At 34.9% G+C, this 17,026-nt stretch overlaps 9 protein-coding genes across 10 annotated transcripts; 5 read left to right on the top strand and 4 right to left on the bottom strand.

Moving 5' to 3' along the window:
• Positions 1-1,259: 1,259 nt before the first annotated feature.
• Positions 1,260-3,058, bottom strand: CYCP4;2 (CYCLIN P4;2). Its single transcript, NM_125559.3, has 2 exons — positions 2,620-3,058; positions 1,260-2,524 (listed from the first exon to the last, which is right to left on the bottom strand). The coding sequence occupies exons 1-2, from the start codon at positions 2,982-2,984 to the stop codon at positions 2,230-2,232; spliced, it is 660 nt and encodes a 219-aa protein (NP_200973.1). The 5' UTR covers positions 2,985-3,058; the 3' UTR covers positions 1,260-2,229.
• On the top strand, positions 1,304-2,596 carry AT5G61660 (glycine-rich protein). Its single transcript, NM_125560.3, has one exon. It carries the CDS (start codon positions 1,387-1,389, stop codon positions 1,789-1,791), a length of 405 nt encoding a protein of 134 aa, NP_568938.1. The 5' UTR covers positions 1,304-1,386; the 3' UTR covers positions 1,792-2,596.
• Positions 3,059-4,850: 1,792 nt separating the features above from the next.
• On the bottom strand, positions 4,851-6,269 carry PMSR1 (peptidemethionine sulfoxide reductase 1). Of its 2 annotated transcripts, none has more exons than NM_125558.3 (2): positions 5,786-6,221; positions 4,851-5,353 (listed from the first exon to the last, which is right to left on the bottom strand). In NM_125558.3, the coding sequence occupies exons 1-2, from the start codon at positions 6,140-6,142 to the stop codon at positions 5,102-5,104; spliced, it is 609 nt and encodes a 202-aa protein (NP_568937.1). In that variant the 5' UTR covers positions 6,143-6,221; the 3' UTR covers positions 4,851-5,101. The 2 variants fall into 2 exon arrangements, with proteins under 2 accessions (NP_568937.1, NP_001331838.1); NM_001345485.1 differs by having other exon boundaries at positions 4,859-5,353; positions 5,786-6,269.
• Positions 6,270-6,670: 401 nt separating this feature from the next.
• AT5G61630 (uncharacterized protein) lies at positions 6,671-8,020 on the top strand. The gene is made up of 2 exons (NM_125557.3): positions 6,671-6,990; positions 7,247-8,020. Exons 1-2 carry the CDS (start codon positions 6,747-6,749, stop codon positions 7,444-7,446), a joined length of 444 nt encoding a protein of 147 aa, NP_200971.1. The 5' UTR covers positions 6,671-6,746; the 3' UTR covers positions 7,447-8,020.
• AT5G61620 (myb-like transcription factor family protein) lies at positions 7,742-8,923 on the bottom strand (the record flags this gene model as incomplete). Its single annotated transcript, NM_125556.2, has 3 exons — positions 8,548-8,923; positions 8,263-8,474; positions 7,742-8,164 (listed from the first exon to the last, which is right to left on the bottom strand). The coding sequence occupies exons 1-3, from the start codon at positions 8,864-8,866 to the stop codon at positions 7,742-7,744; spliced, it is 954 nt and encodes a 317-aa protein (NP_200970.1). The 5' UTR covers positions 8,867-8,923.
• A 924-nt stretch (positions 8,924-9,847) lies between these two features.
• AT5G61610 (Oleosin family protein) lies at positions 9,848-11,203 on the bottom strand. Its single transcript, NM_125555.5, has 3 exons — positions 10,903-11,203; positions 10,348-10,765; positions 9,848-10,215 (listed from the first exon to the last, which is right to left on the bottom strand). Exons 1-3 carry the CDS (start codon positions 11,148-11,150, stop codon positions 9,997-9,999), a joined length of 885 nt encoding a protein of 294 aa, NP_200969.4. The 5' UTR covers positions 11,151-11,203; the 3' UTR covers positions 9,848-9,996.
• A 1,035-nt stretch (positions 11,204-12,238) lies between these two features.
• On the top strand, positions 12,239-12,867 carry AT5G61605 (EMBRYO SURROUNDING FACTOR-like protein). The gene is made up of 2 exons (NM_125554.2): positions 12,239-12,358; positions 12,449-12,867. Exons 1-2 carry the CDS (start codon positions 12,295-12,297, stop codon positions 12,631-12,633), a joined length of 249 nt encoding a protein of 82 aa, NP_568936.1. The 5' UTR covers positions 12,239-12,294; the 3' UTR covers positions 12,634-12,867.
• A 649-nt stretch (positions 12,868-13,516) lies between these two features.
• On the top strand, positions 13,517-14,905 carry ERF104 (ethylene response factor 104). Its single transcript, NM_125553.3, has one exon. It carries the CDS (start codon positions 13,881-13,883, stop codon positions 14,604-14,606), a length of 726 nt encoding a protein of 241 aa, NP_200968.1. The 5' UTR covers positions 13,517-13,880; the 3' UTR covers positions 14,607-14,905.
• Positions 14,906-15,737: 832 nt separating this feature from the next.
• On the top strand, positions 15,738-16,993 carry AT5G61590 (Integrase-type DNA-binding superfamily protein). The gene has a single exon (NM_125552.3). It carries the CDS (start codon positions 15,991-15,993, stop codon positions 16,594-16,596), a length of 606 nt encoding a protein of 201 aa, NP_200967.1. The 5' UTR covers positions 15,738-15,990; the 3' UTR covers positions 16,597-16,993.
• Positions 16,994-17,026: the final 33 nt, after the last annotated feature.

The raw sequence follows: 17,026 nt of genomic DNA, 5'->3' as shown, positions 1-17,026 counted from the left end.
AAGAAATTTTGAGTCTAAGCTCATACAAATTTTTTAAATCAATCATATATTAATGTATTAAAAATTAGCATTTTCCGATTTGCTGTTCAAATTTTGATATACATTTGTTAATTTTGGCCTCTGCATATACGATTATAATTGATCAAAAACTATCTAGTTTTCTATGCACACACGTTTTATATTATACATGCGAAATAATATCATCATATCAAAAGACCATCACAAAACACCGACCGACCTCAAAACCTATGTATATTCAATGTTGTAATCATTCATATATACGTTAAATTTTCTAAAAATAAACCTATACGATGTAGGGCCATATATATGATGACCTCGTACATATGTAATAAATCATAATTTTAAATAAAAGTTTCTAATAAAATCATATATGATCAAGCTGACTAGGTTTTGGATTTCATTGTTTAATTTGAATCAAATTTCTTTAACAATTTGATTCAAAAAGTTAAACCATTTAAATTTGATATAGCAAATGTTAGCTTGATTGGTTTGCGAGGGAGTTAGATTTGTCAACTGTTAGACGATAAGATGCTTGCTAATTCTTTGTGTTCTATAGTTTTTAATAATCACGATATACCTGATTTGCTCATCATTTCCGATTAATATTTAGAATTTGCGGCTGCGTAGCCAATCTTAAAGACGAATTAGTGGAAAAGAAATCTACAACTGTCAATGGTGTTGATGTTTATATGCGTGTGTTTTCTAGATGTATTTTACCTTGCAATGATGATGATTATCACCATCATTTGCAGATCACAGGCCCGTAACTAGAAAATTTGTGAGTGGGATTGACGTTGAGATGCATCTTAAATTGGTTCTTGAAGGATAATGTTTTCTACTTCAAAAAAACTCAAGTAGATCAGTAATAATATCAAATAGTCATCATTTCATTTGACTTTTTGTATAATACATTAATACCAACTATAATAGAGGCTACATTTCATTTCGTTTTTGGCAATATCGTTATAATTAACAATAATCTTATAATCATAGTAAAAAAAATTTGGGCACTAAGTCATGGTAATTAGTATCTATATGATAAAAGGGTTCGTAGCTAGTGACTTCATGATTGAACTTGTAATTATATTGTTAGGTGTTAGGTGCTTATTTTCAGTTGATAATTATGTCTAAGTAAACAATTATAAAAAAATGGTGTTTAATCTTTTTTCCTAACAAAATTTCTTTAGTTTCGAGATACGACTTAACAAAAGGGTGTGTCTGGCCCATCTCACACTATCAAACCAACTTGTTACGGACCGTTGTTGCCTATAAATGGTGGCAGAAGCTTTCTTACAATAACTTCATAACAAAACAAGATTTTGAAGTAAAACATAAAAGAAAATAAACCCTAAGAATATATCGAAAATGATCAAAGGGCTCTTGTTGGTTTTTTTCTTTTTAATCACTGCAAAGACTTCTGTTTCACGTCCGTTTGCATGGTCGAGAGGTAACATGCCAGGCGAAAGTGGGTCGGGCCGTGGGCCGAATTGGGAGTACAATTGGGGTTGGGGCTCTGCTCCAGGATCTGGATGGGGTTACGGGGCAGGCTCAGGTAGATCACCAACAGGATGGGGAAGAGGATCCGGATACGGTTATGGATCTGGATCGGGATCAGGTACCGGGTATGGATATGGTTCTGGAGGTGGTGGAGCACGTGGTGGTGGATATGGTTACGGAAGCGGAAATGGTCGGTCTGGTGGCGGTGGTGGTGGTGGTGGTTTCAACGGTGAAGTTGCCGCTTTGAGCCATGGTAGTAAGATTCATCCGTAAGGACGTTTGATTTGGTAATTTCTCCCAACTATAATATTTTGGGAGGAGTATAAGCGTTTGCAATATTAAAAGATTATTAGGTTTGGACTTTGGTCCTCTGTTAAATGTAACTTATCTTCCTTTGCCTTGTATGCTTTTTATATAGATTATGCGCTCGACGTATCTTATAATGTCTGCATGTCTCTTAAGTGTGATCTCTTTTCTTTCTTTTTTTTGGTATCAATATTAAGTATATTTAGTGTTTTTGGTATGTGTTTGATCATTTGATGAAAACAAATATTATCAGATTTGCATTTAGTTCAACTTGTATCGAGTAAAGAAACCAATCTCTAGATGTACAAAACAAATTCCAAGCTAACATCACTAATCAAGAACCCTCGGATATATAAAAAGGTTTTACATCACACAACGTGATAACGACCCAATGCATAAATATAATCAAGCAGCAGCGAGTTGCTTCTTGTTGTGGTGAGTAGATAAAGAGTCTTCCTCGTGTGGATACATCACAAGTTTCGTCTTAGAAGAGATTTTGAATGAAGAAGGTTCAAGAAACAGAGACTTCATCTTCATCAACATCGCCATCTCTCTTTGTAGAAAACAACAATAGTTATTGAAAGTAGAAACGGTGACGTTTAACTCAAACCCAATTCCGAACAAGAAGTCAAGCTCAAGCATGTTCATTTCTTCTCTGCTTATTCCTCCAACTTTTGCATAATATTCATTGTTGTAACTCCTAAAATTGTTACACAAAGATATTAACAATTAAACAAAATGTTAACTCATTAGTAAATTTCAAAAAGTTAATTAGCCTCAGAATTATTTACTTACAAGTCATCCATGAATTTAGCAGAGACCAAGACACTTGTGATTATAAGCCTATGGACATTAAAAGAATTGATAGGCAAAAATGGCTGCTTCTTCACGAACCGATCCAAATATATATATGCGACGATGTAACACGAGTAGCTACAATTCGCGTATTCAAAGATCCGTTCGAGATAGCTTCTGATGGAAATGGAAGGTTTGGTTACTCCAGTGAAGCTTGAGGGCTTCTGTTTCTGGCTCAGGTTGTCGTTGGTCTCCGATACTCTTTGCAAGAGATACGACATTGCCGTTAAAACACTTGGCATGATCTCAGCCAATGGTTCTTGAAGATCTTGGTTCATTCTCTGGATCTCAATCTGATCAGCCATTCGAATGACGGAAGAAAAGATAAACAGAGCTCTGTTTTTGATGAGTTTATTACATTACATGTTTTGGTTTGCTTTTTGTACCTGTCTTTTGCCTGTCATTTTGGTGTTATATAGAAGGAATTTTAAATAAGATTGTGAATATTCTATTACTATATGCATTGAATTTTTATTTTCTACTACTCCATTCATTACAAGTATCATTTTAGATTTTTGTTTAAAACTAAATGCATTTTTTACGAAACAATAAAAGTCTTATTTTATGTATATCCTTGAAAAAATATAGTTGGATGGAAATATATTCCCTAGTAAACGTTAAAACTCTTCAACTAAAATTATTATCATGTGGTAGTTCACAAATCACGCATTTTATGTTTGATTTTGTAGTTTCATTTGAATACTCAAGATTAGTTTTGAATTAACAATCTAGTGATTATGATCATCGCATGGTTAAGCCATTGGCCTGAGAATTTATTATTAATTAAACCGACTTCTGGTGATATTAACTAACTTAGCTTCTAAAACATGGAAAATTATAGAAATTTACAAGAGAAGAAAAAAGCGGGAAAACCCAATGGAAATATAGGCAATTTATAGAGTTTTAGGGTGAATTTGTTTTAGCGTACTAAACTTTCTTTTTTTAAGGACTAAGGAGACTTCTGATTTCTGAATCCATCAAAAGGTATAAATTTTCTATCAAAAATGATTGTAGCTTGCAGGAGAAAAAAAACTCTTAAGCTTGAGTTTTAAACATTGGGAGGATATGATTAATTTGTTGTGTTTGAGAAAGAATATACAATAATAGTAACTTAAGATTTGGTTTTTCCTTGGGGTTAAGTTGGTTTACCTGCCAAACTAGCCCTTAAGTTTTCATCACATTCGTATTTCTCTTAAGCTTTACAAGAATTTCTATTAGTCTGAATATAAATATAGATGTCAGGATATCTTAACATTTCGCACCAAAAAAAAAGATATCTTAACAAAGTACTGAAGAAAATATATAGTATAATAATTGAAGTGAAATCATACAATTGAGTTAGAAACTAGCTAGCAAAAATTACTTTAAATTATTGCAATTAGTAATTGTTTTATTTTAGATGTTTCATGAAACATATTTTTTCTTTTTCCACGAAATTTCTTTTAGTTGACGTTCGTGAATCATCACTTTATTTGGAACAAGATAATAGTATTTTTTGCTTGAAGTCTTAACATGCAGTTTATTAAATTCGCCAAAAAACACCTACCATTATAAAACTTTATCGTATATTAATAGAATTGTCCATAGTTAGCATTTAATTAACTTTATGTTCGACGAATGGGACGAAACCGATGAACTCTCAATCATAAGTTAGCATTTAATTAACGAAAATGCGACTGAGAGAAAGCCACGTAAGAGAGTTGCGAGGCTGAACTTAAAATTCGTGCTATTCACGTTAGAGAGATAATGAACAACACGTTGTCAACATTCTATTTAAGCAGATTTTTGTTATCACAAGATCTCTCTCGCTTCTGTCTTTTTCACTTGCTTGACTTCCCCTTCCATTATCTTTTCTTCTGTACTTTGTATGAACGGTGCTTATTTTACTTACCTTATTCATATTAGTTGAGACCACATTAATTTAAAACCCAAAAAGAAAAACATACAATTCCAAAATTTGGAGTATAATCTCCTCGTCCAATAGTTGGCTGATAGCTTAAAAGGTTATCCACCCTAACGCAATGTTCAAAATTTTGCCTATTTCCGTTTTGATTTGTTTGGATGAAGAATGTTTTCTATCATTTTTAATTTGATTTTCCAAATTAGAGTTCACTTTGGTTTGGATCAATTTAACCCTTTAAGTTAGAGCCTAGTACACTAACTAAAACTGATGCTGAGTAAAAGACACTAAAAAATCATTTTACGTTTTACTCAAACTAGTTTTGATGAATCTTACAAGAACAAATTCAATCGAGAACATCCAAACAATACTATATACCTAAAGGATTGAACACTTAAAAAGTTTTATGAACAAGAACAAGTTACATAAGTAGCCTCGGCTTCTTTATTTTTCAACGATAATTGCTATAATCTATCATAGATAAGTGGAAGCATCCTCTGCTTTCGGTTAGAAGCAAGGCTTTTACCCGTAGCAGCGGATTGGGTCGTTGCAGCCTTTTTCCGTTGATTGCTTAAGACCAAACCTCCCTCCTTTAGACAAGTATTGCTGGTGATGTTCCTCAGCTCTATAAAATTTCTTAGCCGGTAAGATCTCTGTCACAACCTTCCTGTCAACTTGTTGCTGGTGCCGCTCCAGTGACTCGCGTGCTAGTTTCTCTTGCTCCGGGTTGTAGAAATATATCCCTGAACGGTATTGGGTTCCCACATCATTTCCCTGATCAGATAAGGATGTACTCATTAAAACAGAGAAACAAATTCGAACATAATGCACGACAAGCAGATAAACTACCAAATAAATAGTGATTCTGCATAAGAGCTGGTTAAGTGCTCTCTAAGAAACTACCAAAATACACATAAGGATGGTTCAGTGACCAAAGATGACAAGAACGATAGCCAAATTCACATCCTTATCAAAGAGAAGATGTATGAGTCTCTCTGTTCAGTTTCAAACATAAAACCTAAATTTTGTACCAACAGAACATGAAATGAATCCAAAGTATTACATCATCCAAACCCTAGATTTCAATCTATTTAGAGCTCAATATTTCAAGCAAGCCCTAGAAACCCTAGAAATCTTCCTCAATCACCAAAATCAAAACTTAAAACTCACAAAATCAGACATTCTAAAGAGCAAAACTTTCGTTACCTGCCGATTCAAAGTGGTGGGATCATGCTTAGACCAGAACAAATCAAGCAGCGACTGGTAACTACACTCTTTTGGATCATATTGAACACGAACAATCTCGGCATGATTCGTGGTACCTGAACAAACATCTTTGTAAGAAGGATCGTGAGTGATCCCTTGAGAATAACCAACCTCTGTTTGAGTCACTCCTGGAACTCTCTGGTACGCTAATTCCACGCTCCAGAAACAACCGGCGCCGAATTGAGTAAACTGGTTTCCCGGCGCCGGAGCTTCGTCGTCGATTACTTGTGCGATTGGAGAAGGATCCATGTTGGTTTGTCTACTTGATCCTATACCTAGCTTGTTAAGTATGTTCATGGAGAAATTTTGTAGAGAGAGCGAAACAGAGAAACAGAGGAAAGTGGTGAAGAGGAAACGTCGGCTGATTCTGCGGAACATTTTGTACCAAATTCTGACAGGTATAAAATTCGCGTTTGCGTTTACGTTTTGAATAACGATAAAAATAATTTTAGAAACCAGTTTTGGTTGACATTTCATTCAAGCAGTTCAAATTGACAATCTTTAAAATCTTTTTTTTTTTTTTTTTTTTAATCTTTAAAATCTTAAAACTAAGATTAGTTAGTTTCAAGCATGATCAAATCATATGTTTATAAAATGTCACAGAAATAGAAGAAGAAAACAAAGAATCTAAAGAAATGGTTGTTTTTGTCACTCTCAAATGGAAAAATGAGTGATTAGATTGAACGATTTGACAAAGTCCTTATTTCGATCCAAATGTACCAAAACCATAGGCTCTAAATTCGCAATTCAATCCGGATTCTTTTTTCTTCTAAGAAATAAAAAACTGTGACTAAAATGTAACAAAGAAACTGATTAAGCTCAAAAACCATCAACATCCTAAAAACGTAATTTCTATAGAGTTTTTGGAACACACCTATCAAAACCAAAAATACTTATCAAAATGTATAGATCCGCGAGCTGGAACCGAGTGCCAGAAGACTACTCATCCGCACCGCCTAAGGGATTGTGGATGGGCTCGGTGATCGGTCCCCTCGACGAGAACGAACTACCTTCCTACAATAATCCACCAGAGGAGATGGTTAAGAAGGAGAAGTCACGTGCCAAATTCGCAGAAAACGCCATTCACATCATACCATTTGTTCTCCTTGCATGCGCTCTCGTACTTTGGCTCTTCTCAAATCCAGGTATATACAATTAGTGAGCCAAAAACATGCTTGTGTTTGATCAAACCATGCCCGGTTTTAAAGTGAAAGAAAAAACATGCATGTTGTTAACCACGAACTCATCCGCAATAATCCAACATGATCAAATTGGATTGCAAATGGTAGAGAGATCATGTCTGCATTTGGCGGTTGTGAAGTTGGGAAATATTTTATGTAACTGTTACATGTTGATACTTTATTCTTTGTGGCACTTATAACATCGATCCAAATTTTGAAGATGTGGATGTTGGGATGAGAGAAGAATCTATTGCGGCTAAGATTGAAGGATTGACGATCGAAGGAGACATCGACAATGATAGCGATGGAACTCAGACCGGTTTCTTGGGTGCCACCTTAGAACTCGGAGATCCTGACAAACCAAACCTCACTGATAGAACCAGACGAGCTTCTAGGAAATTGATCAAAGGATTTTACTAGTTAATCAACACCATTTTTTTAATTTTCTCCCAATGAATGTTGATTTTACTCAATAAACTTCACCAAAACTAAGATTTTTTTTGTTTTGTTTTTGGTTGATAAAGAAGCAGCTAAATATAAATCCAAATATATCTATATTCTTATTTAATCTAATCTGGGAAGAAATAAAAATGATACATAATCCGATTGGCAAAACTTTTGAATATGGAGCTATATATTCAAATAAAACTCAACACCAAAAAAAAGAAGCAATATACCTATATCATGCTTAAATAAACACACAAAAAATGAGATTTCATTTCACATGAATAACGCCATGACCAGTCAAGTCAGAAGCTCCAGTAGCTTGTGGAGGCAAACCGATATGAAGATCCAAACCGTCTTTATTTGTCATATTAGAAGCTTCACTCGGTTGAGACAGAGGCAAACCAATCGGTATATGTCTTGGAACAGGTATACCAGAAGGATGAACAAACCTAACCGGTACTTGAGGGTTGGCATAGTACATTGGATAATTTGGATGGTACATAATAGGTGGAAAGTTGTAGTAAGGTGGTATGGGTTGGTAGATTGGCATATACTCCATTGATAAATTCTGAAACCTGTTCGAAATCTCGGTTTGAGTATGACCTTGTACTACCGGTTGTTGAATTCCGGTTATTGGTTGTTTAGGTGGAGTCTTTGTTGAAGCATCTTGAGAGTTCCTCTCTTTCTCCTTCTGTTTAATGAAAAAACAATTAAACCCTAAATTAAAAAATAGCCCTAGACAAATCAATTGACTCAATGGATTACTTGAGAAACAAGGTAAATAAGTACCTGATCTTCGAGAGAGATGTCAAAGAGACTAGCACGTCTTTTTCTCTTGTCGTTAACGTTTAACCTAATAAAATATTTCTGAGCATGACTTGCGACTTGTGTTGGTGTTCTTGTCGACACGAAACTCTTTGCAATGCCTCTCCAATCTCCTTTTCCGAGTTTGTTTAAACCGATTAAGAAATTACGATGTTCTTCTTCCGTCCATGGCTTCCCTGAATTTGATTTATTCTTATTAATTTCATTGAATTTAGATTATCAAATTGATGAGATTAGAAGATTACGTACCCTTTTTCTTCTCATGAGCAGTTTTACCCTTCTTGGAATGAATCTGACCATCGGAATGATAACCGGTATCATCAACGGCGGCGATAGGATCACCGCTACCGTTACTTTCATCGTTAGCGAGAAGAGCATCAAGGTTTCCCAAACTAAGACTCTTCCTTAACGCCGTTACCTCAGGCGGCCTAATCGGATCAGACGATATATTAACGCCGAACAGTTTAACACTTGCCTTATTAACGCCGTTGAGACAAGTCCGTGCGTTATGGCCATTATGGCCACAGTGTGAGCACGTTTTCGCCACCGTCACCGTCTCCTTCACCATCTCTCTCTCGCCACCAATGTTTTCGGTATCACAAGAATTAGAATCACAAGATCTCGCTAATTGTATTTATACCTTAAACTCTCTTGTGTAATGATATATATATATATATATATATATATATATATGCGGATATGCGTGAGCTGTTATTTGTGAATGTCCTTGGTGTTTTTACATTTTTTTATTTTCCTTAAGAGATAAAGCGTTTCCTTAATTATCTTGTTTTATTTGGAAGTTTTTACCCAAGTCATTATAAGGAAAAATCCAGCAGAATCAGCGTAGGATCATAATCGACGGTTAACATTTTCTTAAGATAGGATTCGTGGAAAATCAGCCGTTAGATTGTTTTCCAGGTAAACATGTACTGGATATTGATCCCGGATATTTAGGAGAGATATTAAATCGTATATTCGATTTTATTTTTTTATTTTCTTTCCTAAGTTACCCATATTTTTATCAATATCAATCCTAATCTTAATATAACTGGAATTTACTTACTTTTATCTTCATCCATATTAGTTAATATCTCATATTTCCTAAGTTACCCATATTTCTATTTCTTCCAAAGTTTTTACATATATATACTCCTATATATATTTGCGATAAATTCAGAGTATAATTTTTTTAAATAACTTTGTGATATAATTCGATCCAATCTAAACGCGTTGAGATCTAATTGGATACTTGGAAATTTAGATCAATATAGGAACAAAGTCCTCGTTTCCTTATTTAGGGAAACCTTTTTTGTTTATTTGTTTATTGCAGTCAGTGTGTGACACATACAAAATCTACGGTGGTAAAAAATATGATTAGTTTGATCAAAAATTAAAATCTAGTAGGTTCTGAGTTTTAGATTTTTATTTAATCTCGACTAAGATTCCGATTGCAATTTTTATATATTAAAATAAAATAAAAAAACATGGTAATCTGACAAATTGAGAGATTCCACCTGTTTAATGTGTTTTTTCATAACTGAAATTTACGCTTTCTAAAGTACATTAATAGCAGCATATTTATAAACAAAAACACATTAGCTTATAGTATTTAATACCTTCAAAATGATAAATTTCGTTTGAACTCTTTATAAGGTAAAAGCGTACCCTTTAAAATAATAACCACCCAAGTCCCAAATGTCATATATGAAAATGGTTTACGTATTTTTTGTCACGAGATGTAAAATATTTATATGCAAAAGCTCCTACACGGGGGACTTTTTGGTATTCTTTCATAAAAATAGATCGTGCTTTAGTAGCATTAGCATCCATGGCGAATCGAAATGGGTGACACCTTTTAGTACAAGTACTTGGGCCGCAACACTTGGGGACAATTGGGTTTTGCTCCACCACCATAACCTACCATTAATTTATGAAGGGAATATTAAAGCAGAACAGTGTTTAATCTTGCTAATCCAAATTCTTTTCCCGGCAATTGCTAAATGTGAAAAAATCATTAACGAAAAAATTTGAACATCACTAATATAGTACCTTTGGTATCTCAGGGATTGACAAATGCTCAACTCCTCCTAAAGGCATATCTTCTTCCACATGCTTATCTCCTTCCGCCGGTTTATCTTTTTGTGGCGGTTTGTCTTCCTCCACCGGTTTATCTCCTTCCGCCGGTTTATCTTTTTGTGGCGGTTTGTGTCCCTCCGCCGGTTTATCTTTTTGTGGCGGTTTTTCTTCCTCAGCCGGCAATTTATCCTCCTCGACCGGCTTATCTCCTTTCAGCAGATTGTCTTCCTTGGATGGCTTGTCTTTTCTCGGCAGCTTATCTCTTTCTGGCGGCTTGTCTTCCTTCAACGGATTATCTCCTCCTGATTGCTTGCCACTTTCTGCCAGCTTGTTAGGCCCATCAGGCCTACCTCCTCGTGCATGCAAAGTAGCTCTGGAATACTCTTCTTTCCTAAGTGTCATTCACACATACATAATGTTAACTAACACACAAAATAAAAATGTGGTCAATGCATGTATGAACAAATTTCAATTGGTACAATCAAAGCATTAGAAGAGTTAATTAGTTACTTTAACTTAAGTAATTACTTGTAGAGCCATATGAGGAGGGCGATCCCCAATGCTCCGAGGCTACCAGAAGCTAGGAACCCCGTTGCCAAGAAACTCGATGTGATTACCGCCGGTACGAGAATCGGACTAAGAACCACCAAAACCGGTATCATAACGGTTAGAGCCACGGCCGTACCGGCAAAGGTTAAACCGGTGAGGATCATGAAGGATACGACGGCTATACCGGCATAAATAGGAGCTTTGTCTTTCGTGCCAAAGAAATGCATTTGGCAGTAATAGAAATTTTGTTACAACGTAATCTGATTGTGTATTAAAGAGTGGGTCCAGTGGTGAGATCGACGTGTACGACACATGACTGAAGAGAGTATTTGTCCTGTCCATGCATGCAACTGACACCTTTGTTAGTGAAGTTGCTCTACCTCACGCCAAGTTACTTCGCTTTTTTTGTTCACATCTTTTTTGTATGTATTAAAAAATTTCACATTTTTTTGGCCTCGTTCGTTTACTTTTCTTCTTTCGTAAACACACACAAATTTGAAAAAAGGAACTCAACTATTATATATCAATTTGAAAAAATCGACACAATATGTGAAATGAAAGATATGAACTAGAGATAATTAGCAGGCAAAATAAAATCTGATAAGTATTGCAAGTTTGCGACGAACAAAGAGTGAATCAAAAGACTGCAATTAAACAAAAACCACAGTATCTGCAGGCTATATGAAACTACAACTTCAAAATGTTACCGGATAAATTAGTTTCAATTTTCGACGATATGTAGCATAGTGTGGTTAATTATATTGACGAAACCTTTGTATTGATTGCAATTATAAGTGTAAATTTTGGCAAGTTGATGTGTAAGCTCCTTCGTGGATCCAACAAATAATTAACAGCTATGGCCGATGGCGTTGATGAGTGGTCGCTTCTTTAGTCATAGCGGTCAGACAATTCAACTTCATTTTATTTTATTTATTTATTTTGCCATCATTCAACTTCATTTCTTGGATGAAACAAATTCAACATTCAAAATTTTTTTTTTTTTAATATATATATAAATTATAGATATTCCATTATACTTTAGTTTCCATTGAAACCACTATTTGATGGATGATTCTTCATTTATTCTTGTCGACCAAATTAAACTTCTAATGGTTTTAGGTCTGATTAGTATTTCTTTCAAAAACAATTTTCTTTTAAGAGAAAAGGTCATATTACTAAGGAATAGCAAAGAACTAAAACTAATAAAACAACTAGCTCTAAGCGTTTTTTTGTGCATCACTATAACAAGAGACGTGCACTTTTAATTAGTAGTTTAGTACTATATAAAACCCTATTACTTGTGTGGATTTCGACCAACCTATAACAAACAACGTTTCGGTATAATTTTAAGAAGAATATATCACAACAACAATGTCATCATTATATTTTGCTATCCTTTGCCTCTTCATGATTTTCCTCGTTCCTTTACATGAATGTAAGTACATACATTTTTGCATGCATATAACTCATCATCTACCATCGCAATTATAGTTAGTTTTAACTCCTATTTTCTCTTTTGTTATAGTTGGAAACGCACAAGGTTCTGAGGCGGAGCTGCAATTAGATCCATCAATGTGTCTGCGTGTCGAATGTGCAAAACACAGAAATCAAAAATGGTGTTTTTGCTGTGCCGGACTACCGAGGACCTGTTTTCTTGATAAACGAGGCTGTACGTCTGTCTGCAAGCGCGAATCTCCTTCAATGGCTTAAGAAACTTGAAGAACCCATATCTACAATTTACTAATTACGTTTAAATTTCTCTTGATATATGAATAAATATAAGTTTATGGAAAGGAAACAATTACGATTATGCTTATCGTAATTTAACATATTTTTTTTTATTTTTTTTTATGTTTATGGTAATTGTGTTACCATTGCAATTTGCATGTCTACGAATTCGTCTTGCATTGGTAATCCAATATTCCATGTGATGCTTTTCTTTCTAACTGAAGGTATTCGTGAAAACGAATTCAAGATTGTGGGAGATAATTAGGGTTTCGTCAAAAGCATGAATTAGGAAAATTTGGGATTGATTTTTTGAATTTGGGAAAAGTCCTAATTTTAATTCGATCAAAGCTTAAATGATGTCGTTTTGGGCTGACTAACGAAGTCGTTAACAGGTGCCAACGAGTGTTAAAAATCTGTTATCGCTTGATAACTCTTTGGTTTTTTAGTCTAATCAACACATTCTCATGTTTCAAACAGTTAATCAACATATTGTTCATGTTAAAAAATTAACACATGTGAAATTGATATATAAAAATATCATATATTTTCAAAAGTTGGATCATTAAATAAAATTTTTCCCTATTTTTGAAATAATTCTAAAACAGTATTAAAGATATTTCCTGAAATTGTTTGCATGTGATCGGTTTTGGACCGAAACTAAAAAACTTAGAAACTATATTAACTTTGAGTTGTCGAGATGAAGATGTGAAATAGAAATATAGGATCAATGGTTAGAATTTTGGCAAATGTATGAAGGTGTGTTTGATTGAATATTCCAAGTCCTTTGCCTTTTGGAATTGGCATAACTACTACAACAAAGTTTTGATAGGTTTTCCGAATTCTTTAAACTCCTTAAATTTTTAATACATCTCAATCAAACTCCACTTATACTAAAAATAATCCATATTGCATTTTTAAAAATTCTAAAAGAAGAATCACATGATAACTTGATAAGCACTTTTAAATGATAGATGTCCACGTAGAGGAATAAGACAAAAAGACAAAATAAAGAAAAAGGACGAAATCTAAAGAGAGAAAATAAGTAACAAGTCCAAGAAAAGGTAGTATGATCTTTCTCGGTCCGATCCTCGAAACTCCCTCGAAGGCTCGAACCCTCTCTTTGTTTTTTTACCACTATATAAGAAAGTCCGATTCCTCGTCACTCTTATTCCCACTTCCACACATACACATATACAACAGAGCAAGAGAGTCAATCAAGTAGAGTGAAGATGGCAACTAAACAAGAAGCTTTAGCCATCGATTTCATAAGCCAACACCTTCTCACAGACTTTGTTTCCATGGAAACTGATCACCCATCTCTTTTTACCAACCAACTTCACAACTTTCACTCAGAAACAGGCCCTAGAACCATCACCAACCAATCCCCTAAACCGAATTCGACTCTTAACCAGCGTAAACCGCCCTTACCGAATCTATCCGTCTCGAGAACGGTTTCAACAAAGACAGAGAAAGAGGAAGAAGAGAGGCACTACAGGGGAGTGAGACGAAGACCGTGGGGAAAATACGCGGCGGAGATTAGGGATCCGAACAAAAAGGGTTGTAGGATCTGGCTTGGGACTTACGACACTGCCGTGGAAGCTGGAAGAGCTTATGACCAAGCGGCGTTTCAATTACGTGGAAGAAAAGCAATCTTGAATTTCCCTCTCGATGTTAGGGTTACGTCAGAAACTTGTTCTGGGGAAGGAGTTATCGGATTAGGGAAACGAAAGCGAGATAAGGGTTCTCCGCCGGAAGAGGAGAAGGCGGCTAGGGTTAAAGTGGAGGAAGAAGAGAGTAATACGTCGGAGACGACGGAGGCTGAGGTTGAGCCGGTGGTACCATTGACGCCGTCAAGTTGGATGGGGTTTTGGGATGTGGGAGCAGGAGATGGTATTTTCAGTATTCCTCCGTTATCTCCGACGTCTCCCAACTTTTCCGTTATCTCCGTCACTTAAAACTTCGGAAAAGTCAACGTACGATGACGTTTTCACTTGCGTCACTCTCATGATTTCATTTATTCTTGTATAATATAAAGGTAGCGGTAGTGTGCAAATATCAAATAAGTAGTTTAATTAGTACCAATCATTTTATTCATTATTTTTTTTAGTAGAATATTTGGATGTTGAAAATATAAATTTAATTTTGTATTTGTTGATGTTATAAATTTATTGATTGTATAAACATTCTTAGTCATCAGTTTCGTTAAGTCCATATCTAAACACTTCATATCTGCTAAATAGTCAATAGATTATAAAATTGGATCAGGAAAAAGTAAATCGGAGCTATAAAAAAATAGTGTGCAACGAAAAGACAATTAATTAGTTAAAAATACATACAAATCTAAACAAATTCAAAATTTCAATAGTGGAAAACACCAATCAAATGGATAATGCTGTCGAAGATTATCTACAAAGCATCAATAAAAGTAAATAATTAATATTATCTTACATGCTATTATAAAAGATTATGAGATTAGGAGTATAATTGTCAAGCAACTGAGCAAGAGGGTAAGGTTTGGTTATTATATATGTGGAGCCCTATACGAAGTTATGTAGAAACAAAGAAATATCAAGTTGCTTCAAATCATATCCTAGCAAGACAACCCTACAAGACAAGCAATTTGATGAATTTGTCTCTCCTTTTTATTCGAGTGAAAGTCATTATCTTCTTATCTTTTTACTCGAATGTGAATATGCAAAATATCTTTTGATATTTAAGAGCTTACCTAGTGAGTCATTACTACTACGAAAATCATATATCAATCTTATCATAAAACTTTTAAGATAAAAAAAAAAAAGAAAAAACTTTTGAGAGATTGGCTTTTAAAGACTTAAGTTACGATTATAAACACTAGTAGTTCAAGTCTTTTTGGTTTTGGTTTGTGTTATGTTTTAGATTTAAAATTTCAAATGAACCTACGTCCTTAACCAACTCAATCAAAATTCTAGTTAAAAAAAATAATCACCATTTTGTTAGCATTCAGCTTAGGATTCGAACCATGGGTAGCTCAAGGTATTTTAAACTCTAGAGGAATAAAATGGATGTTAGTGAAATTTGTCAGCATCATAGACAAGATCAAGTTGGCACAACTTGAAGGGTCCTGACAAAATATCTTAAGTTGCCTCCATAAATGTTTAATGGATAAGACTTGGCCCCACAGAGTTAAACCAGAGAGACACAGAGAGAGACTTTTGACACCTCACCCATGGCTGCGTTAACACATGTTTAGGATTCCTTTCTTTATATAGCCAACAATATCATCAAAACTTTTTCTTCAAACACCACTTGCAGTTTTTCTTATTCTCCTGTCTTGTCTAAAGAAAAAAGAGAGAGGAAGAAATGGAGACTTTTGAGGAAAGCTCTGATTTGGATGTTATACAGAAACATCTATTTGAAGACTTGATGATCCCTGATGGTTTCATTGAAGATTTTGTCTTTGATGATACTGCTTTTGTCTCCGGACTCTGGTCTCTAGAACCCTTTAACCCAGTTCCGAAACTGGAACCTAGTTCACCTGTTCTTGATCCAGATTCCTATGTCCAAGAGATTCTGCAAATGGAAGCAGAATCATCATCATCATCATCAACAACAACGTCACCTGAGGTTGAGACTGTCTCAAACCGGAAAAAAACAAAGAGGTTTGAAGAAACGAGACATTACAGAGGCGTGAGAAGGAGGCCATGGGGGAAATTTGCAGCAGAGATTCGAGATCCGGCAAAGAAAGGATCCAGGATTTGGTTAGGCACTTTTGAGAGTGATATTGATGCTGCAAGGGCTTACGACTATGCAGCTTTTAAGCTCAGGGGAAGAAAAGCTGTTCTCAACTTTCCTTTGGATGCCGGAAAGTATGATGCTCCGGTCAATTCATGCCGAAAAAGGAGGAGAACCGATGTACCACAGCCTCAAGGAACAACAACAAGTACTTCATCATCGTCATCAAACTAATGGGGGAATAGTGATGTTTAATTAGTATATATAGGTTAATATCTTAAGTATGTGAAGCATCATGTATAGAGCCAAGAACCTGTTAGACTAGTGTACTGAAAAGAACTCTTGCAAAATATGTACTAAAGAGTTCCTGTAACAATGGAACTTCTGCGTTTTCTCTTGTCTTAAAGAGCTTAAGGTTCTAGAAACAAAGTTCTTGTCCTTTCGGTTTATTCAGAGTACACTATTTGGGAAGACAAGAGGACCTAAATCTATCGACTACATTTATTTATTAATCTACTGTGATACTTAAAATCGAATTTCTACCTGAAAGACCTTAACATAAGCCTTAAAGTTTCTCCAATGACACAAACAGTACCGTACAGTGGCTTCAGTATTCACTATTCGATATCACTGAGGTATTAATTAGTTCACATGTCCAGAAAGC

Source organism: Arabidopsis thaliana, chromosome 5 (assembly GCF_000001735.4).
Source record: "Arabidopsis thaliana chromosome 5, partial sequence".
NCBI classification, from domain to species: domain Eukaryota; kingdom Viridiplantae; phylum Streptophyta; class Magnoliopsida; order Brassicales; family Brassicaceae; genus Arabidopsis; species Arabidopsis thaliana.
The sequence above is the reverse complement of the archived record's forward strand: the minus strand, read 5'-3'. Positions and strand labels throughout refer to the sequence as shown.